A 22,007-nucleotide genomic window follows, 5' to 3' on the forward strand; every position below is an offset into this window, starting at 1 on the left:
GATAAAAAAAAAAAAAAAAAAAAAAAAAAAAAAAAAAAAAACCCGAATGAGAAAAGAAATGTCAGCATCAGTTGGCAGCAAACGGAAACGCACCGAGCTCGATACAGGCGTCGCATCAGATGCACAATCTTCAGCTTCTGCTGAGAATGTCTTTGGGAAAACTCCTACCGCGTTAGCGACCGCGCCGGTGAGGGATGATGGGTCTGCGGGGTACAAAGAGCAGCAGCAGCAGCAGCAGCAGGAGCCAAGACCTAAAAATGACTCTTATTACCGCAATTTGTATCGTCACGAGGTTGACTTTCGACAAATGGGAACTCAAGATCCCGAGTTCAAAGCTGTGTGAGTTTATTATGTGATTGTTGTTTGCCAGTGTGAGTATACAGTGGCTTTTCGACTTGTCATGGTCACTCACTGACCAACCATTGTCTCGTAGCTTGAAGCACAATGGCCAGCTTGACTTTACCGACCCCAAGGCAGTGATGCAGCTCACCAAATCCTCACTGAAATTACATTTTGGTCTGAGGATGGAATTGCCGGATGATCGCCTGTGTCCTCCAGTAAGTTTTAAGCTTCAATCTGGCGTCTGTGGAGGAGTGTGGAATGAACTTGGGTGCATTGCATTGTGTATAATCACCGTAAAGATACCTACCTAGGCAAGGTAATTACTAACAACGAATTGCCTACAAAGGTCCCAAATCGCCACAACTATATCCTATGGCTCAAAGACCTCCTTGACTCAAGCTCGTACAGTCCAGCGGGTGCTAAACTGACAGGCCTTGATATCGGTACCGGTGCGAGCTGCATTTATCCTTTGCTAGGATGTACCCAACGGCCTTGGGAGTTCATCGCAACCGGCAAGTGCTTCTTTCTCTCCACCAATCATTGACCTCCCACTAACATGTCATCTTCAGACGTCGACCAAAAGAGCCTCTCATACGCAGAGAAGAATATTGCCGCCAATAACCTCTCCCATCGGATCAAGCTCGTTCCCCGCCCGGATCCAGCCAAATCCCCTCTGGTCCCTCTCGATGAGCTGGAAATCGACGCCATCGATTTTGTAATGACCAACCCACCATTCTACGAGTCGGAGAAGGAACTTCTCACCCTGGCAGCGCAAAAGGAACTCCCACCTTCAACTGCCTGCACTGGCGCTCCCGTCGAGATGGTACATTCGGCCGGCGGCGAGGTTGGCTTCGTCATGCGGATCCTGGAGGAGTCCTTTGTCCTGAGAGAGAGGGTGCGCTGGTACACGAGCATGTTGGGCAAATTATCCAGCCTCGAGGTACTGGTCGAGACTTTGAGAGACAAGGGGGTAACAAATTATGCCATCACCGAGTTCGTTCAGGGAACTAAGACGAAACGATGGGCTGTGGCATGGAGCTTCAGCAGGACGAGGGCAGGCCAGACTGCCGCGAGGGGAATGGCACAGCTGGCTTGGAGAAAGGTCCTTCCGCCTCCTGTGGAAGTCGAGATTGGGGCTTTGGAGGTCGGCAAGGTTGGGGAGGTAGCCGATAGGATCGACACCCTGATGCATGGCCTAGAGCTGGACGATTGGGGCTGGGACAAACAAGAACTGAAGGGAGTTGCCAGAACAAGGGGGAATGTCTGGGGTAGGGCGTGGAGGAGACGGAAGGCGAGGGAGAAGGAGGGCGCGGAAGAATCCATTCCTGGAGCTGCAGAAAGCAAAAAGCCGTTCTCAGGGTTTGAGGTTGCCATGGCTGTTGGCAGGAGCCAGGCCGTGGTGATGTGTCGTTGGCGTGAGGGTCACGACGAGGCCACTTTTCAAAGCTTTTGTGGGTTTCTGAAGTCAAGGCTTGAGCTGGTCAGTGGTGATGTAGCCAAGGTGAGATAAATTCAAGAACAACACAAATCAAGTTGGCCTTGTCGAATAAGAAACTAGGCCTGATAGTGTTTGGCAACAAAGGAGAGCTACGATGTATTACCGTTTACTCATTGTACCCCCTTTTACTCTCTGAACTCTTTGTACTCCCTTCTTTGCACAAAACCAGCTGTACTCTAGCCGAGCAAGCAATACCTATCATGCTTCTTTAGCGATTTCGTGTTAGAAGTCTGAGTAGATTCTTTACAACATAACCGCATGATCGGGCTCAAGTGGTCAGTTTCCAATGGCTCAGGAGGTGGGACTCAACCGTGGTATAGAAAGCAAAGGCAAAAGGCAGCTTCCATTCAACCTTTTTATCTTCAAACCTAAACCAGAAACACCGTTATATGGACCCACAGGTACAAAATAAAGCAACTAATTAAACCAGGGTTTAATTAATTGATGTTTGGGCTTTAAAAATAAGCCCTAAAGTTAGAATTCGGGGCTTTTATAACGATAAGTCCATTATACTTTTACCATTTTTATTAATTAGCTATTCGAATATTTCGAATTTCACAATATTTTGACTGCAATTCGTTTTGCGGATACAGTGCGGTCTTTGTAAAACCCCATGCAAGTACCGCGAGGAGCGAGCGTTCGGTCCACCTTGCAACAGGTCTAGTTTGAGCAGTGAGATTAGTAATATATGGGTTTGGCAATTGTCGCATTCGGAACGCGAAAATTAAAGCGGAGTCGACAATATGATGGTAAGGTAACAAATTTATCCCCCTGTATAGAGTCAGCTGGTATGGGCCTTATGGGCTTTGCCGACTTTGGTACTAGTTTTGAACAAAAAATAATTTCGGTACTCAATGTTTCCCGCGAACACTTGAATTAATAAAAACCCACGCATTTTTTTTCTTTTTTTTTTCGCCTGACACCATAATACTTTTGTTTCCCCACTGTACCACGGGATCAGGGAAAAAACCCCTCCCCCCATGTTACTTACCGTACGTATACGGATATGCGCGGGCCTTCACCAACTTAATTGTCCGAGGGTAGTTTGAAGTACCTGCCGCATAGTTTTTTTTTTTTTTTTCTAAAATGTTTTTACCATAATCGGGAACACCCACACGGCCCACAGGATTCTATGGGGATTATCACCCCTGCCGCTATAGTAAGTAACATGGTTTCGAGGAAACCCCAGCTTGTCAGGGGGAAAATGCCGCACATTGGCGCGATCATTCCTCTTCTTACCCTGGAGACCGGCGAGGCTGGCCCCTCAGCCGCTCAACGGGTACCCGATCGGGCCCTCCCACCATCTCGCCCTACCAACATCAGTTTCCTCCACATGGCCAAGGCCGCGCAGGCGCCAAATTTGGCCCAACTACGCCAAAAACGCAGGTGTTTTGGCTTCAACTCCCTATCTTCAACCTCAAATATTTGCTTTAATACAATACAAAAGAAAATTTAAATTAGAAAACTAAAATTTATTTTCCAGAAACCTGTTTCTCCTAGTAGATTTTTGCTTTACTTTTTTTCTATTCATATTAAGGTGCTTATCTGCTTAAACACTGGTGTCTCGATTTTTCTGTCCCCCACTTGCCCGGCGTATATTAACCCCAATGCTCAACTGAACCCCTTCGCCGCCAACGGAGCCTGGCTGCCGACCCGAACGCTGCCACTGGCTTCGTCTGACGGTGACTACGTGTCTCCTGCGGCCATGGCCTTGATTGCTGAGAATCCATGATATGTATATATATATAATGATAAAATGTTACATATACACTATCTAGCCCAAGATTTCTGTTGGAGAAGAGCCAGTAGATGTGCAAGCCCGATGCTCTTGGGGAAAAAAGGGCTTATACTCAGTGTGATGGTCAAAGAGATCGTAACAGCGAAACCGCTTGACTTTGATAATTCAGGTCAGGTCACAATTTCACTAGTAAAGGAAAATCCGGTCATGTCCGCGCGGCTTGCATGCTTCAAAAAATCTACGAAATCCCAAACTCGCATTAGTGTTTCTTGGTTAGCCAGGTTTATCCCGTGAATTTAGGGTCCATTGCGTCAATCACATTTGTTCTCAGACAAGTTGTTAACTCGGGCCCCACGTCCCCATTTCAAGTGGGATTAATCTCAGTCGAGATATAATGCTTACAATATACATCGTGTGAAAGCGAGTTCCCGTAGCCATTCGGGTTCGGGCTTTTTCTAGTCACCGGCAAACAAATACCTGGCGGGCTGTGCGTTGCGGGCCCTCTCTCCTGTCAGATATATAAACAAGTTCCTCGTCGAAGCCTTTACCGAGGATACTTTTGTCTCTTGCAGTATACACAACTCTCATCTCTTTATTGCTCAGAAATATCTAGAGGCCCGCGATTTACTTTAGTTGACCGTACTCGGATTGCGAGTCACCCCGCCATTCAATATGATTGCTACAGCAACCTTTGCTGGCATGCCACAATATGGGCTGCTGACCAGCTTCATCTTTTGTGCTGTAAGTCATTCTATAAGCTCACCCCGTGGCTTGTGCTCGAGTAACATCAGGCTAACCAATTTCTAACCAATAAACAGTTTGTGGTTTACCGGCTAGGACTTGTTATCTACAGACTCTATTTCCATCCCTTTGCCAAGATCCCAGGCCCAAAACTCTGGGCCGTCAGCTCGGTTCCATTTTACTACCGCAGCAAGGTGGAGGGGAGTTTTCACAAGCAGGTGCTCGAAGCCCACAAAAGATATGGCCCCACCGTCCGCATCGCGCCCGATTACCTCGCTATGGACGGCGCGATTGCCTACAAGGAAGTCCACGCGAGGCGGCCGAACCAGCTGGAATTTGGCAAATACCCACCGTGGTACGGCCTGCCGAGGAACGTCGGAATCGTGGCGTCCCACCGCGAGGACCACCGCCGCCTGCGCCGTGGGGTATCACATGCTTTTTCAGAGGTTGCGCTGAGGGAGCAAGAGCCCTTGATTCAAGGTTATATCAGCCTGCTAATGGATAGACTCACGGCCTATGCGGAAAAGGGTGAGCCGGTCGACTTTACGCGGTGGTTCAACTTTTTGACGTTTGACGTCATTGGTGACCTGGCGTTTGCGGATCCCTTTCACGCCCTGCACAACAGCGATTACCACCCTTGGATCAGCAGTATATTTGCCGGGTTTCGGGGCAGGGCTTTGATGCAAGTCTTTGTCTACTACCCTCTACTCCGTCCACTCGCCGGCATCTTGTTTCGTTCCGAGATCAAGGCCATCAAGGACGAAACGGCTCTCAGCGTGGCAAAAGCGGAAAAGCGCATCGAGCTGGGCGCCGACGCACCTCGCAAGGACTTTATGACCTATATCCTGCGCAACCAGGGAAAAAGCGACGACAAGACGGGCATCACGCAAGAAGAACTGCTGTTGATGGGGGGTTCCTTGATCCGCGCCGGGTCGGAGACGACATCGACGGCACTGGTGGGCACCCTCTTCATTTTGTGCAAGAATCCAAGGGCTCGCCAGCTGCTATACCAAGAGATACGATCCGCATTCTCTTCCGAGTCAGACATAACCATGGTATCCACTTCTCAGCTTCCCTTTTTACATGCTTGCATAGAAGAGGGGCTTCGTCTGTACCCACCGGTCGGATACGTGCCACCACGAGTCTCTCCGGGGGACTACGCTGAAGGGTTGTACATGCCCAAGGGTAGTCAAGTCTACGTCTGTGCGTGGGCTACTCAGCGACTGGCGTCCAATTTCGCCGACCCAGAGACGTTTGCGCCGCAGCGATGGTTGCCAAAGTCGCACCCTCTATACGAGAACAAGTTCGCCGACGACAACTTTGCAGCTTTCAAACCTTTCTCCTACGGCACTAGGGACTGCATCGGGAAAAACCTTGCGTATGCCGAAATGCGGGTGACGTTGGCGAGGTTGTTTTGGAAGTTCGATTTGGAGTTAGTTCCTGGGCAAGACGACTGGATGGACTCCCAGCCAAACACATCCGTGTGGCACAAGAATGATTTGATGGTAAAGTTGAAGCCTGTCGCGAGGTAGTTTCTCTCGGAGTAGGCAGAAAGAAGGGGGTACTCTGGCTTGTCGGTTTGATTGATATTTGCTCATTTGTAGACTGCAGGACTGGTTGATAGTGTATTGTGCTTTTTCTACTTTTTTTTCCTTGTGGATTGTCAATCTCTTTTGAATCTTAGTTACTCTCAAGACTATAATTTCACCCCAAAGCCACCTAAAAAAAAGTCTCAAATCATAAACCAAACCCTAGATATAAAGTACTCTACAAAGGACACTACATGCCGGTATTTGTAGAGTACTGCGTTGCGGGCCACTCCTGCTGGATCAAGTTGAGCATTTCAGCATTGCTTATACCTCCTAATGAATCATCCCAGCCTCCAAGACCTTGATCAAACAATGGCATGTCCGTAAAAGCCATAGTGGTATTTTGTAGTTGGGGGTCAATTGGATAGGGCGTGGTGGCAACGAGCTCATGACCTGTGGTCACTAGTCCTCCAATGGCACTGGTACCGGTGGTTCTTGTGTCGAAGAAACTCGGAAATATCGATGGCTCTTGCATCTGACCCAGATCGCCCAGGTTTGAAATACAAGCCTTTTTTGCGTAACAGCTATCATCTTCTGTCCTCATACCTGCCTCGGTGGCCGATCTCTTACTTGCAGTCCATTGGTTCAACTGTTGTTGCTGCTGCACCTTGGGAAGTCCCATCGCGACAGGGAGTTTAGCCGGGGAGGACGACCTGGCTAGCTGTTTAGCCCTTGGCCTTCGGGTCATGGCCGCCTTCATCAGGGCGTCTTTGTCATTGGCTTGTACGGCTCGTTGGTACACGGCCTGTCGCTCAGCTCTAGCGCCGTTTAGTTCTGCGTTTGCCGTCTTTGCCTGTAGATCTCACCGTGTGGCAGTTAGTCATGGCTGCTTGAAAGGCTCCCTTCTTGTTGGAGAGTACGGATGAGAGGAGAAGGGAGAGGCAAATATAGACCTTGAGTTGCGTCTTGGGCCCTGCAGCTACTCTCCAGAGGAAAGAGGCGTGGCTTAGGTTGTACACCATGGCTTTCGAGTACTGGAACATGATAGATTAAAAGTTCAGCTGCTGTGCAACCAAATGGGCTAAAGCTGTACCGCATAGAGATGAAGAGGGAGAAACTTACTCTCAATGCAGCAATGACACTGTCAAACCGGGATTGAAACGTCTCATGCACTTCATGTTCGTAAAGACTAACATCAGGCAACTGATGAGTGTTGCCGAGCTGAGCCTCTATTATGTTTTCCTATATTTTGTTTTCATCAAAAAGTTAGACCAATAGAAATTCACTAATGCCTACTTACACATGAGAACATGAGAATAAAAGATGCAAGAAAAAGACCGCAAAACCTACCAAAAGCTCAAATGCCATAATCTCCAACGTGACCGAGTTTGTCGACTCCATAAGCCACCGCCTCACCTTGTCCGTTACCTTTCCCTGCATCCCGAGCTCGTGAGGTCCGGCCACCTAGGCCATTGCCTCGACGAGCTGCTGGACTAGGTGTCGCCTCTGCGAGTCCACCATGGGAAAGGTCGGGTCGCAAGGCCGCTGGTGCCGACGGGATTCCAGTCTCACTTGGGCAGCGAGGGTACGGGCGTCGTTTGCAGTTGCAAAATAGCCACGGTAGACTTGTGGTGGTTGGTTGTTGTTGTTGTTGGTGTCGTCGTTGATGGACTTGAGCTCATCTTTGAGACGGAGGCTGTGCAGTAGTTCTTTGGTTGAGGGGCCCAGGTGGGGCGTCGCTGGTTGTGGGAAAGGTGGGTTCGTGGCGTCATAGCCTAGATGGTGTTTGTTGTAGAGCCAGTCGGTCATAGTGGTTTGTTAGGATACTTTGGACACCTCAGAGACGGGATCGTATATATGCGATGGAATATGAGGCCAATGTGTCGATGGTGCAGAAAACAGATCATTCGACAAGGATAGTCTGTAAAGTAGAGAGATGAAAAAAAAGAACACAACAGAGGCTGTGAATTCTTTGTCTAGATTTTTATAGAGTTGAGAAATGGATGGTTTACCGCGATGGATGGCTCAACTCTCAAGGATGACCAAGGTTTGAGCGTCATATCGACGCCTGCTTGTGATTATCTTTCACAGAGTCCAAAGCCTGTTAACTTGGCAGGTCAAATTGATTAGTTGCTTGAAAACATTGTCACCGACTCTCTGGCCTTGAAAACGGGCCACAGTGGTGATGAGGAGACTGAGGGTTAGGATGGTGGTTGGGCCGCAGCCCAGGTCAAAGAATGTCATTGGTAGTTGCTGAGTAACTGAGGTCGTTTGTTCGAGGGAGACCCATTTCCCTCCTTCAAACCAGATTTGCCCCGAGATATCATGGTCAAGGTTGCACAAATTAATGAAAATTTTAACCTCAGGGTTTTTTTAATCGTCGGCAAAATGAATCGAATTCAGCAATGTCATTACATTAATCTTTACTTGCATCATGATAAGCTAAAATACATGCAACCAAAACCACTCAAGGAATCCTCAAAACAACGCTCGATTGATCAACGGGTGTGCCCTGCTCCACAAAGGCACCCCGGGCAATAGCCATCTCCTCGCGCTCGTCGTCGGCAGCGAAAAACGCGGCCGTCAGGAACGGCGTGTTGAGACCACAAGTGTTGAGGGTGATGGCCATGGTGCACCATCCAAGGGCGTCGTCGACCGGGTTCTGGAAGCGGACGTAGGAGCGCATGGGGACCTTGATCGAGATGGACTCGCCCTCGTTGACGCCCGCGAAGCTGTACTCGATGAACTTGTCGGCGGGGACGCTGTCGCAGGGACCCGGCCACGACAGGGGGTCACCCTGGTATGGCACCGGGTGGCTTGGGTTCAGGCGCAGGCCAGTCGCGTTGAAGTAGGCCTGCTGGTCGACCGGGTTGTGGCCGTCCGAGACGGCGCCCGAGTCGATGATGCACAGCTTCATATTTGCGCCAGTACCGTTGCGCTGCATCTGGATGGGTATCTCGCCGTTGACCGAGAGGTTGGCAGCGTACGTGTAATACTCGTTGTAGTTGGAGGGTAGGCCATCGGCGTGTGTCCTCCTCGGGATTTTGACCAGGGGACCCTCGTACTTGGAAGTATCGATGCCGCCTTGGAGACCAACGCCCGTGTACATGTCAAACACGCCGGCGGGTGGCTTCTCGAACCACAAAGACTGCACTGCGGCCGATACCTTGCCCTGCTCGAGGAGGTTCTGGCGGAACGAGGGGCCCGTTACTGGTAGGATGTTGTTCTCTGGGTCCGCAACGTGGTAGGGCGAGATGCCAAGGATGGAGTAGTCGTAGAGAGGCGTGGCTCCGCACGAGCCGTCAGCCTCCCAGATGCGTTGCTGCAAGTACTGGGGCATGCCAACGTTCACCCCTTCGATGGGACCCGAAGACAGACCAGTCTTGGTGTCGACAAACGTCAACGTGTCGTTGTAGCGGTAGCTGGCCTTGTACCACTTGCTGAGGTTGCCGCCGTAGGCATACTCGGCCTTGTAGGGGTACGTGTCCGATGCGGTCTCGGAGCGGGACGGGTCATAGGTGCCGGCCTCCGGAACCGAAGCGTTGCAGGGACCCTGACAGGCGAGGCCACTGCAGCCCCAGTTCATGATGGAGTCGGGGCCAAAGACGAAAAAGTCGGGGCTACCGAGGTCGTAGCAGACCTCGATGGTCTTGTTGGTGTCTCTGTAGGGCACCAAAAGACTGGTGGCAATCTTGTTGTTTGACCCATAGTTGATGTGCAGCGGCATGACCACGGTGGGCGGCGGCACAGATGAAGACGCCGCTGCTCCAGTTGCCACGGCGGCAGCGAGGTTGGCAGCCACGAGGGCGCCGGCTGCTGATTGCAAAACAGTCTTCATGGTGATTGATGAATTTGTCTAGGGAGGTACCACAGTTGCTGCTTGACTCTTGGACTGCTGGGCATGTCTTTGAAAAAAAAACAAAGCTCCAACCTCTCTGGTGAAAAGGTAATAACGGCTGTATTTATTAGTTCATCGAGAGGCGGGATCGATCTCCTCGGCTATCACGGACCCCAGTGGTAGAGTCGCAATTCATCAACCCCATATTAACACGAACTGCACAGACTTGAATCTTAAAGTAGTAAGGTCTCCATTTCAGTTAATACGAGTATTTTTAAGGGGCAATCCTACAATTCCCACCTGCCTTTTTGGTTATGTTACAGGGAGGGGATCGGGACCATCATTTCCGCTTTAACTTGCTGGCCCCTTTCAATTTCACGCGAGCCGATGCAACCCCCCCGAACCTTTTCCCCATCAGCTGTCTCTGCGTGGTAATGACGTTTTACCACATAAGGAACTCGGCAAGCTTGTTCACTTTTCATCGACTATGTAATACGAGCTCGTTTGCATAAACTCCACCACACCTTGGCAAATTGTCACTCCATTTTTTCGAGATTTTAGGGCAAGATGATCGGGTTTGTATGGTTACATTGGTATTTTGTTTATCGTACGAAGTAACATTCTATTCCCACGTTGACGCATGCCCAGAGGTTAAATGAAATCAAATAAAATAAAATAAAAAAAAATGTTTACTCCCTAGGTATATCAGTTCATGATCGCCGTTGATTTTCTCTTTCTTGCCATGATGCCATCAGGATCATCCCCTCGCAAGTCGACAAAATGTTGGGTGTGGCTGCTATCGTCTTGTCTGTACTCGGTTTGACCCGCGAGGTGTCATGTGCCGTCACAAACTTGGACAACCAGTACATTGTCGAATATGCAAATGTAAGTTTGCCCTGGGAATAATTATTTTTACTATCTCATCTTCATAAAACCGTCATCCAATTAACACTTTTTCCAAGGGCATTGTCCCCCGCGACCTGCCTAATGACGGCTCTGTAAAGGTGGTCAAGACGCTCGACTCGCCCGGGATTTTCACCGGCGCCGTCATCGAGGCCACCAGCAAAGAGGAGGCATCCAGCTTTGCGTCGACCAGCAGCGCCGTCAACATTTGGCCCAACCAGCGCATCGAGCTCGACCAGCCTCTGGACCAACGCTCCTTTTCCGATGACGTCGCGGTCGGAGATTACTCGGTGCACTCCGCCACTGGTGTCGACCGGCTGCACGCCGAGGGCATCCTGGGCGAGGGAGTCAAGGTTGCCGTCGTCGACACTGGCGTCTGGTACCCGCATCCCGCACTCGGAGGTGGCTTCGGCCCCGGTTTCAAGGTCGCCGGTGGTTGGGATTTTGTAGGCGATGCCGGGATTGACGACACCCCCCGTCCTGACGATGACCCTCTTGACACCCCGAGCCTCGGCCATGGCACTCACGTCGCAGGGATCGTGGCGGGCTCCAGTGACAAGTTTGTCGGCGTGGCTCCAAACGCCACCCTCCTCGCTTACAAGATTATGGCAACTGAAGCTGGCACCACGACAGACATCATCATGGAGGCCTGGCTGCGCGCATACAGCGATGGCGCCGACATCATCACCATGAGCATCAGTGGTCTGACGGGATGGACCGATAACCCTTTGGCAGTCTTGGCAGCACGCCTCGTCGGCCAAGGCGTAGTTATGACTGTGTCTGCTGGAAACAACGGTGCCGATGGCCCCTTTTATGCAGGAGATTCCAACACCAGCCCGGACCTCTTGTCGATCGCATCCGTCGGAGCAACCACTCAAGCGGCTACACCCTACCGCTTGACCATGACAACTAGGGATGGCGTTTCCAACACCACCAAGTCTGGATACCTCCCGGCGGCTGACAATTTCCCTGCCGAGGTCAACGGCTGGCCGGTCGTGGCGCTCAACTTCAACACCAGCAACACCGACGATGCCTGCAACCCATACCCAGCGGGAACCGCCAACCTGACGGGAGCCGTGGCCCTCGTCCGCCGCACGGCCGGCTGCAGCTTTGTGACAAAACAGATAAACCTGGAGGCCCTGGGCGCCAAGTACGTGCTAGTTTACAACGACGACCGGCCCATCGTCACCCCGGGCTCTTCGGACCCAGGCAGTCTTTTGGGTATGATCACAGCCGAGGCCGGACACGCCATCATCAACGCCCTCGTCGCCGGCTCCAACGTAACTGCCGATTTTTCCGTGCACCAAGGAGACGCCCTCTTGGCAGGGATCCCAGACTTGCAGGCGGGAGGAAAGCCCAGCACCTTTAGCAGCTGGGCCTCGACTTACGATCTGCAGCTCAAGCCCGACGTCGCCGCACCCGGCGGCAACATCTTCAGCACCTGGCCCAACAACACCTACATGGTCCAGAGCGGCACGTCCATGGCCACACCTTACATCGCCGGTATTGCTGCTCTGTACATTAGCGCATTCGGCGGCCGCGACAAGCACGGAGCGGGACTCGCCGCCGAGCTGACCAAGCGGATCGCAAGCGCGGGCTCGACGCTTCCGTGGTACGACGGCACCACCACCAGCTCGGATTTCCTCGCGTCCCCGGTGCAGATGGGCAGCGGGCTCATCAACGCCACGAGGGTGCTGCACGGCGCCACGACCCTGGACACGACCAAGCTCAACCTCAACGACACGGCCAACTTCCAGGGCTCGCACGACGTCACCATCACCAACAACGGTGCTGCTACCGTGTCGTACAGCTTTTCGCTCGAGCCGGCGGCCGGGTTCGAGATCCTTCAGCTCAACAACGTCGTCGTTAACAGCTGGGGCATCACGCAATTCACAAACCTGGTGCCCAAGCAGTTGGTGCCTGATGTGCAGCTCCCGGAGCAGTTTAGCCTCGGGCCCGGGGAGTCTAAAAAGGTCACAGTGACGTTTGACAACCCCGAGACAAAGGGGTGGAACGACACGGTGGTCCCGACGTACAGCGGCAAGGTTCTTGTGGCTGGTGATAATGGTGACCAGCTGTCGCTGCCGTATATGGGTATGTTTCATTTGTCTTTTTTTTCTTTCTTTATTTCTTGTACAAATTTGGCTCCAAGAGATAACAAGAGAATTCTACTGACAACTCGACCAAAAAAAAAAAACAGGTATCGCATCCAGCATGTATCAGAACGTCAAGGCCTTTAGAAAGAACTATCCACTGGCTTTCTCGGGTGACTCGACATGGTATTCCATCGACGAAAAGCCATAGTAAGCTTATCAAATCTAGTAGCAGCCATCGTGTGTGTGACATCCATCCACTAACACTTGGGCTTTTTTTTCACGTCCGCAGCTTCAACTTCAATCTTACAAAGGGAGGCCGTCAATTTCCCTGGATACACACCTCATTCACCTGGGGCGTGAGGGAACTCCGATGGGACGTATGTTTTTGTTCCATTTACTTTCTTGGTCAAACAAGGTCTTCTTATGCTGACATATCGAACAAAAAAGATCTTCCAATCCAACTGGTCCGAGTCGGAATGGACCTACCCTCTGACTCCAGGCGCCAACGGCTTCGTCAACGCCGTGAGCCACTACACGGGCCCGTCTCTGAGTAGCGAGGGCGACTTTGGCGCCCCGCCGTACAACCTGTCGGATCCCTATTACAGCAACCAGATGGAGCCGTTCCCTTTGAAGTTCCTAACCCGCCTCAGCACCTATAACCCTAACGAGAAGAAGTATTGGTGGATGGGCAAGATGGCCAACGGCAGCCAGATTGCGCCTGGTAACTACACGTATGTTTTTCTTTCTTTTTTTGATTCCACTTGTCAGATTCGTTGGTTGCAATGGAGAACAAAAGCTAACGTGTGACTTTGCTTGCTTCGCCTACAGTATGCGTGTGGCTGCTTCCAGGCCGTTTGGAGACCTCACCAAGGTAGATGGATGGGAGGTCTGGAGGAGAGAGATCGAAGTGCTGCCATTGGTCTAGGCAGTACTTGTCTTTGCTGGTAGTTAGACATTCTACCGCTTGAATAATGATCATAATTAATATAACGTACTCTCACTTCGCTCACTATTACTGCGTTGATCAGTTCCAAGGCTTGAGAAATTCTAGGAATGAAAAAATGTCCAAATATATATGAACCCCTCCACTCCAATCATCGATACAAAGTCCTCTTGTCCGCCGCATCCTTTCTGAAATGCGTCATCAGAAACACATTCCCCAGCCCCTCCACCCTGAGCCTGTACCTGTTCTCAACCCTGCCCAACCTCTCCGTCTCCCTCTGCTGCATGGCCACGACGGCCCGCCGCTCCGACGGTGCCAGGTGCGCGAGGGCAAGCTGGTCGCTGGAGCGGAGGTTGGCAAACTGCTTCTCGATGGCGCCGGCCCGCCTGTCGGCTTTGGAAAGCGCAAGCTTGCTGCTCTCAGATGTGTTGTCGGTGGAGGCAGACGGTGGTTCTGGTGCTTGTTGGTCTTGGTCGTTGAGGCCACCGCCCGGGAGCAGCGCGGGGGTGTGTTCCGAAGAGCGCGCTCGGGTCCGTCGTGGACGGGAGCTGGATGAAGGCCCGGCACGGTTGTATATAATGCGGCCTGACGGCAGACGAATCCAGTTCTCGTCCGGGTCGGCTGTCACGTTCTCGGTCTTGAGATTCGGTGTTTGGATGTCGTTGTCCTCCTCGACGTCGTTATCCACCTCGGACTCTGTGGACGAATCGTAAAAGTCGGCATACTCGGAGCCGTCAGCATCAATGTCAAATCTACAGTGGCCTTTGTCCATCATGTCTAAAGTAGATAGATGCTGGTCAGCAAAACAAACTCAAACAATTACTCTCAAAGAGCTCACAACTTACGTTGTTGGACAGCCTCTGTCGTGTTTCGTTGGGTGCCGCAGCACAGACACTCATTGTAGCCCGAGATGACGAGGTGCAGATATGAAAAGAGCGTCTCGAGATCTACGGCCAGGCGATCCTTGGCTGGGATTATGAGGCCGTGGGCCAGTCGCATGTGAGCCATGTTGGCTTCGAAAGTGCCGTGGAGCTTGTTGCAGAAGAGACACTGTTCTTGGTTGAAGACAAGAGTCTCCACGGGTGAGGTGGATGGAGACAGAGATGGGCTGCTTGCGCCGCTGCCGCTGCCGGTTGTGCCGCCGCCGACCATTGTTAAAAGTTGAAAGTGGTGGAGAGTTGTGTGTAAAGTGGAGTGTTTTTTTTTGTGTAACTTGAGTTGCAGGTAGTGCGCAGTTGTATTTTCTGCTCAAGAGCTCTGTTCTATGAGTTTGATGGATATTGGTTATTTTATTTTCGGTCGACAGTCGAACATTCCCATGACCTTTATAGCATTCTTCTTTGGCATTTCACATCTTGAATTAATATTAATTGCACATGTTGAACGAGAAATTGTTTCTTCCCGATTGGTCAATCGGACGTCACCAAGCAGCGATGGATCCATCGTTTAGGCTCGTCTCGTTAAATTCGCTGCAGGCCGAACCAATTGGACGTGGGCTGGGCGCTGCTGGCTTTCGCCAATTGGTGCGTAATTGATGGCTGCACCAGAATGATTCATCCTGACTTTTAATCAATTTGAGGTGCATTCCAAGGCGGAACAGCCACAATTACCTAACTTGACAAACTTCGTAGTCGCTTGATCGAGGCTTGGTATTGGTAATACATGATCTAGTCTAGAACTCGAAAATGACCTTCCTCCTTTGTGCCCATGCCGCCATTGACAGCCACCTTTCGCCCCGAAAATGAGCAAGTGCTACAATTCTAGGCAAGCGATTTGCATCAGCCAAGAGACAAGTCTTCGAACGCGTGGGGATATTTTCCCTTTGTTGTGCCCTTTTTGGCATGAAAGCTTGGTGGAGAACCCATGTTTCCTTGATGCATGAGGAGTTGGCAGCATACAGGAACAGATACGTCAAAATTATTCTTAGCATGGGATCAAATGCAATTCAAGAAGTACTGAGCTGCCCCCCTGTCTGTCAGTCAGCCGAACAACCGAGAGGCAAATGTGGAGTTTAGGTGCTCAATCGCCTCAGATACATGAAACAACCTTGCGACACCCCAGAGACAAGCTTCTATCTCCCATGAAAATTAGGGTGATATATTCTTCCCATCCTGATAGTTTCCTCCCGACAGTTGGTCACGGGGCCCGGTGGTAGATCGCCCTTGTTTCTAAGAACAAGCATGTCCCAACGAAAAAGGGCGAGCAACAAAAGTCCTCGTCTCCGCTTGGAGTCCAACTTGCCAGCTCGCATTATAAGACCCACGGTAAAACAAGGCCATAGCTTGCACGGGAAGTGGTGTTTGAAACTAGGTAACTACCGAAGGGTCGGAACCATCCGCATAATCAAACAATGGCTGGGTTCTCGACCAGGTGATTCCCAAAGCCATGTTCAAGCGGCGAGCTTAGATGAGGTGACATGGGCTTATACTGTACTAGCCGATTTCAATGCCAAAGCAGCAAAGATCGACTTACAAACCACGTGGGGTTACCGGGGACAGTTGAGTCTATTTTTCTATTTTTCAACGACTATTACTACTGTTACAGGAATCAATCCAAGCACAAAAAGCCAGTATCATTCCGTAATTCTCATTGACTTGATCGAGGCAGCTGCACCGACAACAACTACATCCAGAGAGAAGAGACTGTAGACAAACAACAAGAGCGACAAAACTGGGGGCTGTCAGTTTAAGTGTTTGATGTAAGCCCCTATTGGCATCCTCGGATTTAGCTTGACCGAGGATTTCAGAAAGGGATACAAAGCTGAGTACAACTGTAAAAAAAGGCACCTGTGTATGAATGATACATGTATTACATGCTCTTTACACCAACGCGACAAGCGTCTTCTGCTCTTCATCATGAGGAAATTTGACCACACTCGGGCATTTTTGACAAGAGATGACTTTACACAGAGCACTTCGATGAGCCCCTGAACTATGTGGGAAAAACTCCTGGCTCGGGTCTTGCAGAACAAAGCCAAATTTCTACGGAGTTATTGAAAGACAGTGGTGACGGGAACATTACCAACCGCAGAAATGGTGAGCACAGCCCAAGTTCCAGCCAATGATCTGCTCGCTGGATGAAGCAAGTCAAATGCAGGAATTTTGGGGGAAACTCGGTTGAGAAGGTTATTTGACTTAGAAAAGATTATGTTTAACAACCACCCCCGATAGTCCCATAAGCTCTATTAGAGGAAGGCCTTCCTCTACAGACAGAAATATTCTATCGCGAGTTAACACGACATTTACCTACAAAACAGCTCTTGAGAATGCAGATGCGTGTCCATGGGGCTGGGATAGGAATATTCCCAAGGTCCCCCGAATTCGAACAGGCTTAGTGCGGCGGCAAGACAATCAGGGAGACACGATCGAGGCTGGACAAAATGCATCTCAAAAAGGTTCAAAAGATGAGAACATTATGACGTGTCGAGGTTAGATTTCAAACAGTTGATGACGCACTACGGTAAAGTTTACAACGAAGAGGCAGATACCACCACTGATCAGTAGCCCCTTTTGTACTAGGCAGTATCCTCTTTTGTACGAGCTATACGTTGTCATGTATTGGAGGGATACTTCATTTCTGACATGGCAATTCAAATCAGGCAGATAATTCGGACGACATAAGCGCTGTCATGCCGGCCGACTAGGGCCACCAGAAGTCCTACTAGATTAAGTCAAAATTAGTTCCACGTCTGGATCTGGAGCTAGACAGCTATTCATGACGGGAACCACCCTTGAATCAATCTCATCTCCCCTGCAAGCCTAGGATAATTTAAGACCTTCTCGAAAAACCTTGACTAGGTACATAGTACATAGCTGGATAATCGAAGTAAGCTAGTAAAGTCAAGGGATCAATTTTTTGGGATGATAACATGAAAAAAAAACACGCGTATCGCAAGTTAGAATTCAACGTCAACCCTCCTTCGGCTAATGCCCTCCTGTGCCAGGTCAAATCATAACCCCGGATCGCTTGTTACCAGGATTGGTGGTTAGAACCCCAACGTTGTCAAAAAGAATTTCTTTTTTTTTTCTTCTTTCTCTTTTTTTATTGTCTAACCAAGCTTGGATATCTAAAGACACATTACTCAGTACATACAGCTTTCTCTATGGAAACATTCCCAGTCAAATGCCGCTTCTCCTTTCCGGTTCTTGCCTTAGCACCCCCCTCCATCACCAAGACATGACTCCCTCCGCCGCCAGGGGCCTCGGAACCGCCTTTGCGGTAGCACCACCAGCCAGTACATCATAAATACGCTTGCCAAATCTTGAAAATGCATTAGTCATGCCTCCAATCTCCGTGAGCTTCTTTTCTAGGGCTGACAGCGCAAAGGGGAAGGTCTCGCCGCCGATGCGAAGCATGTTCTGGTCTAGATCAATCTCGATCGGGGCTCCCGTGTTGGCGAGCTCGTAGAAGCGCTCGTCGGTGATGGTGAATCCCAGCAGGCCCAGAGACGGCATGTTGCGGGCAAAGATGAAGGCGAAGCTCTTGGCGATGATGCATTTTGCTCCGACGCCTGGTGAATCAATGTTAGCGAAGCATCTAACTGTCGTTGCCTGCTCCTAGTTTGCGAGAGGAATTTATTCCAGTCTGGGAAATGGTCTTTACCTAACAAAGCCTGTACGGCTTCCTGGCGACTGGACCCGCAACCGAATGCCTTGCCGCCAACAATGACCTCGTGGCCATCTTTAACTGCATCACGGAAACCTGGTTCGTTCCTCTCCATACAGTGGGTTCCAAGCTCTTGGTTGTCCTTGGATGTGAGTAGGAACTGGGCAGGAGCAAGCTGGATACCAACATCACAAGTCAGTCTCGCGGTAATCAAGTGGCAAAAGCAGGGGTAGGTTAGTGGTTTTGCTTACCGCATCTGTATCGACAAAGTCTCCCAAGCGGTACACTTTGCTCTTGATGATCCCCTGCGCCGCGCTCTTCTCAGTCGATGCTGCATCAGAATTGCTGCCTTTGCTGGATGCTGCAGGGGCGGTCTCTTCTGTGGGCTCGTCAGCCGATCCTAGACCGTCTCTTCCAGCAGGCTCAACCCAGGATGGCTCCTCCAGGACACCGGTAGGTAAGGAACCTTTGCCCTTGACCTTGTCCCAGTGCTCCTCTGGGATGAGATCAATAAGCTCCTGGGGCGATGTGACCTTCATGTCAAACGAAGATGCTGCCACTGTAGCAGCCGAGGCCAAAGAGCCAAGAGCGCCTAGAAAGTCTCATTAGTAAACTGTTTCACTCCATTTGCCTCCCACGCAGAATTATTCACACAATGCAAAAAAAAGAAATAACTCACCTTTGCCCATGCGATTCTCAAAGTTACGGTTTTGACTGCTCAGCCAAACCGAGCCGGGAGCAGCCATATCGGCACCCATTCCAACACAGTACGAGCAGCCTGGAATGCCAATGGTGAAGCCGGCCTGCTCGTAAATCTCGGCAAGTCCAGTCTTGCGCAGGTGCTCAGCGATAGGCCGACTGCCAGGAACGACACGGCGCTCACCTTTCCCGACAGGCTTTAGTCCCTTGTCCAGACCGGCCTTGAGCACCAATGCGCCAACCACCAGGTCCTCCTCGGCGGTGGTGCAGGCGCCAATGAACACGCCATCCAGGGCGGTGCCCGCCACTTCGCCCACAGGAACTACGTCGTCTGGGCTTGGGTAACGCGCCACCGACGGTTGGGCCTTGGAGAGGTCGATCTCGTACGACTCAGCGTAGGAGCAGCCCTCGTCGGCGCGGAAGTAGTGCGAGGCCTTTTTGTGGTGCGGCGTCTTGCGGCTGTCGATGAAACGCTTGGTCACAACATCAGGCACGAAAATACCCGTGATGCCACCAAACTCTGTCGTCATGTTTGCCACGGCGAAGCGGGCATCGGAGCTGAGCCACCTGCAACCCGGGCCGGTGTACTCAACCACGCGGTCGGCGGCCACCGTGTTGCGCTTGAGCTGCTGCAGGATGTACAGGATGACGTCCTTGCCGCCGACGCCGCGGGCGGGCTTACCAGTCAGGCGGATCTCGACGACCTCGGGCACCTTGAACCAGATCTGGCCCGTGACCAGTGCCATGGTGACCTCTGTGGCTCCCAGGCCGATGGAGAGGCAACCGTTGGCGCCGGAGCTGCATGTGTGCGAGTCGGACCCGATGATGATCTGGCCAGGCTGCGCCCGCTCTCGGTAGAACTCTGTGTGCATGATGGTGTAGTTGCTGCCCTGGAACTGCGTCATCTTGAACTTTTTCCGCGCAAAGTCCATCTCACGCACCAGGCTCTGCACCAGGGGCGTGTCTGACAGCCGCGGGTCGACCACGTGGTCCCCGGCCAGCCAGAACCGGTCGTTGCGAAACACTCCAGGGTCGCCCAGCTTGTTGTAAACCTGAAGCATGCCCTGTTTTGGATTTAACGCCCAGGTTAGTAGGCGGTTTTGGTTGTAAACAAATTAAAATACCAAAACATCAAAAAGAAAAAAGAAGACTTACATGCCAGCTGGCTTCGCTAGCCATGACCCAGTCTACAGACACACGGATGGTATCTCCCGTCTTGACGTGACCGGTACGGGATAGATCGTGCATTGCAAAGATCTTTTCCGTCACGTTCATAGGTGGTCTGCTGGCAGGACGCAAACTCAGGGGTGCAGTCATTGCCCCGTCGTAGCGCTCGGCTGAATTTAATGATTCTAGCCCTGGAAGAGGTTAGTTTCGAACATGGGTTTTTTGTTTTTTTTTCTTGGAAGAGCTTCGAAAATGACATACATGCAGAAGTAAGAAGAAGAAGCTCGTTAACGTCATCTGCCGAAATCTCATCGGTCCATGATAATGCCATACCCCCAAGGTTGGTGGGTGCAGTGGCAATGCTCACGGTCTGTAGTAGGGCATCGCTCTCCTTGACTTGTCCGTTTCTTCGCAAATGTGCACCAAGAACAGAGAAGACTGTCAGAGGATGGAGCGAAGATTGCTTCTCGCCATTTGGAATAGAGCTCCAAGCATCATCTTCCAGCTGAACTCCGCGTATTGATTGCAAGAGCTGCTCAAGTTGAGACTGGAGTGATTGACCGGCCATGATGAGCACTCTGTGAAAAGAAAAGATGGTCGGGTATGTGAAATGAGAATGATGTAATTCAACGAGTCCTGCTCTGTCCTGCTCTGCAGTGATGATGTTGAAAACTTGAAAACAAGTCGAGGACTCAAGGGTGGGGCGAGAAGGTGCTCAACTTTGTGTGTAGCTATGGGGAGAATAGAAGATAGTGATGAGGATTGCTAAAATACTGCCAGCAACCTGGGAGAAGGCTCATTTTGAAACTAATCGGGGAGGTCAGCATGTGAATTCAGAACAACTTGGGGAGTGCCTGACTTGTTTCAAAGGAACTCCAGATCGATCAAAAACTCCACGAGATAATGATGGAGCAAGGCTAACGAAACATGTCGAGGAAATCTCCCGACGGGTTGCTCGCGTGATTCAAATGGGTGGGTATCAGGGATATTCAGACTAAAATTGGAATTATGGCCATTATATCCAAGGTATTGAGGTAATATCAGACCTAGTAAACAGCTACTGTATAGACTTTCTCATCCGATATGCCAAATGAGGTATAGTAATACCAGCTAAGGGAGTTTGTGAAAGAAAAGTGGATGTTGACTTCAGGAACCCTCCCTGTTTGTCAGGGTATCAAAGGACCCTGGTATTGAATTCTGAAAGCTTACTCATGCTTAAAGCGATCAAAAGATTCGGGAAAAAAGGCCGTCCAAAGTCAATTTTTGAACATGTTACATTGTTTCTACCAAGCCGGTACAATATCAAATCCACACTAATTTCCACGAAAAAGGATAATTATGTGCAGCGTTGAAACTACCTAGCTAAATCGACCAGACCCGCGTCATCATGGACGTCCTTCATTACTCGAAGCTGTCGAACCGGCTCAGCGGCTAGCCTTTTTCTTTTTATTGTTTTTTTTTTTTCTTTTTTTTTTTTTTTTTTTTTTTTTTTCTTTATTCACTCTTACTTTTAACCCCCTTTTGCTCCTTACTCGAACAAAGGTCACCCATCTCGAGAGATCTGTCCCTTGTTGGGGTAACACTGACTCTCAAATTCACCTCGCAGGGCATAAACTCCCCCAGACAATAACACTGACTCTCCACTTTGCCTCGTAGGGCAAATACTCTCCGGCCAGGGTGGTACCAAAATTAACTTTATCCGTCCGATCAATTCCGCCACTTGGGCCAGTACCCCGGGCTCTGCCTATGCAGCCCTGTGGTCCACACAGCTGAGACGACATTTTCAAACTTTGTTTCCACATGTATTCGTAGCTACTTAAGGCATTGATCTGCCTGGGTACCTGGGGTTCATGGTGTTGCAACATGCGATATCTAACGTGACTGGCTGGGCTCGCTTACGCTTGTACT

The 22,007-nt window shown here is 50.6% G+C and overlaps 8 protein-coding genes across 8 annotated transcripts; 3 read left to right on the forward strand and 5 right to left on the reverse strand.

Moving 5' to 3' along the window:
• Positions 1-58: 58 nt before the first annotated feature.
• Positions 59-1,852, forward strand: PgNI_12473 (uncharacterized protein; the record flags this gene model as incomplete). The annotated part of the gene is made up of 4 exons (XM_031132421.1): positions 59-339; positions 434-557; positions 689-791; positions 912-1,852. The coding sequence occupies 4 exons, from the start codon at positions 59-61 to the stop codon at positions 1,850-1,852; spliced, it is 1,449 nt and encodes a 482-aa protein (XP_030976127.1).
• Positions 1,853-4,250: 2,398 nt separating this feature from the next.
• Positions 4,251-5,851, forward strand: PgNI_12474 (uncharacterized protein; the record flags this gene model as incomplete). Its single annotated transcript, XM_031132422.1, has 2 exons — positions 4,251-4,319; positions 4,397-5,851. The coding sequence occupies 2 exons, from the start codon at positions 4,251-4,253 to the stop codon at positions 5,849-5,851; spliced, it is 1,524 nt and encodes a 507-aa protein (XP_030976122.1).
• Positions 5,852-6,098: 247 nt separating this feature from the next.
• On the reverse strand, positions 6,099-7,288 carry PgNI_12475 (uncharacterized protein; the record flags this gene model as incomplete). Its single annotated transcript, XM_031132423.1, is given in 4 exon segments — positions 6,099-6,701; positions 6,715-6,882; positions 6,971-7,090; positions 7,199-7,288. The coding sequence occupies 4 exon segments, from the start codon at positions 7,286-7,288 to the stop codon at positions 6,099-6,101; spliced, it is 981 nt and encodes a 326-aa protein (XP_030976121.1).
• Positions 7,289-7,312: 24 nt separating this feature from the next.
• PgNI_12476 (uncharacterized protein) lies at positions 7,313-7,657 on the reverse strand (the record flags this gene model as incomplete). Its single annotated transcript, XM_031132424.1, has 2 exons — positions 7,313-7,393; positions 7,421-7,657. The coding sequence occupies 2 exons, from the start codon at positions 7,655-7,657 to the stop codon at positions 7,313-7,315; spliced, it is 318 nt and encodes a 105-aa protein (XP_030976124.1).
• Positions 7,658-8,315: 658 nt separating this feature from the next.
• PgNI_12477 (uncharacterized protein) lies at positions 8,316-9,686 on the reverse strand (the record flags this gene model as incomplete). The annotated part of the gene is made up of 1 exon (XM_031132425.1): positions 8,316-9,686. One exon carries the CDS (start codon positions 9,684-9,686, stop codon positions 8,316-8,318), a length of 1,371 nt encoding a protein of 456 aa, XP_030976123.1.
• A 765-nt stretch (positions 9,687-10,451) lies between these two features.
• Positions 10,452-13,681, forward strand: PgNI_12478 (uncharacterized protein). The gene is made up of 6 exons (XM_031132426.1): positions 10,452-10,571; positions 10,649-12,683; positions 12,790-12,892; positions 12,975-13,062; positions 13,133-13,416; positions 13,514-13,681. The coding sequence occupies exons 1-6, from the start codon at positions 10,467-10,469 to the stop codon at positions 13,608-13,610; spliced, it is 2,712 nt and encodes a 903-aa protein (XP_030976120.1). The 5' UTR covers positions 10,452-10,466; the 3' UTR covers positions 13,611-13,681.
• A 98-nt stretch (positions 13,682-13,779) lies between these two features.
• Positions 13,780-14,788, reverse strand: PgNI_12479 (uncharacterized protein; the record flags this gene model as incomplete). Its single annotated transcript, XM_031132427.1, has 2 exons — positions 14,474-14,788; positions 13,780-14,405 (listed from the first exon to the last, which is right to left on the reverse strand). The coding sequence occupies exons 1-2, from the start codon at positions 14,778-14,780 to the stop codon at positions 13,780-13,782; spliced, it is 933 nt and encodes a 310-aa protein (XP_030976119.1). The 5' UTR covers positions 14,781-14,788.
• Positions 14,789-17,794: 3,006 nt separating this feature from the next.
• Positions 17,795-20,667, reverse strand: PgNI_12480 (uncharacterized protein; the record flags this gene model as incomplete). The annotated part of the gene is made up of 6 exons (XM_031132428.1): positions 17,795-18,138; positions 18,231-18,408; positions 18,485-18,825; positions 18,913-19,996; positions 20,088-20,290; positions 20,361-20,667. 6 exons carry the CDS (start codon positions 20,665-20,667, stop codon positions 17,795-17,797), a joined length of 2,457 nt encoding a protein of 818 aa, XP_030976117.1.
• Between the last annotated feature and the right edge of the window lie 1,340 nt (positions 20,668-22,007).

The sequence above is a fragment of the Pyricularia grisea genome, assembly GCF_004355905.1.
Source record: "Pyricularia grisea strain NI907 chromosome Unknown Pyricularia_grisea_NI907_Scaffold_12, whole genome shotgun sequence".
Classification (NCBI taxonomy): Eukaryota; Fungi; Ascomycota; class Sordariomycetes; order Magnaporthales; family Pyriculariaceae; genus Pyricularia; species Pyricularia grisea.

Bases quoted from the DNA above. Each gene is read 5' to 3' on its own strand.
- PgNI_12478 (XM_031132426.1), top strand. From the start codon at position 10,467: ATGTTGGGTGTGGCTGCTATCGTCTTGTCTGTACTCGGTTTGACCCGC. The intron at 12,893-12,974 runs GTAAGCTTATCA...TCACGTCCGCAG, and splicing joins TCCATCGACGAAAAGCCATA to CTTCAACTTCAATCTTACAA. The intron at 13,417-13,513 runs GTATGTTTTTCT...CTTCGCCTACAG, and splicing joins ATTGCGCCTGGTAACTACAC to TATGCGTGTGGCTGCTTCCA.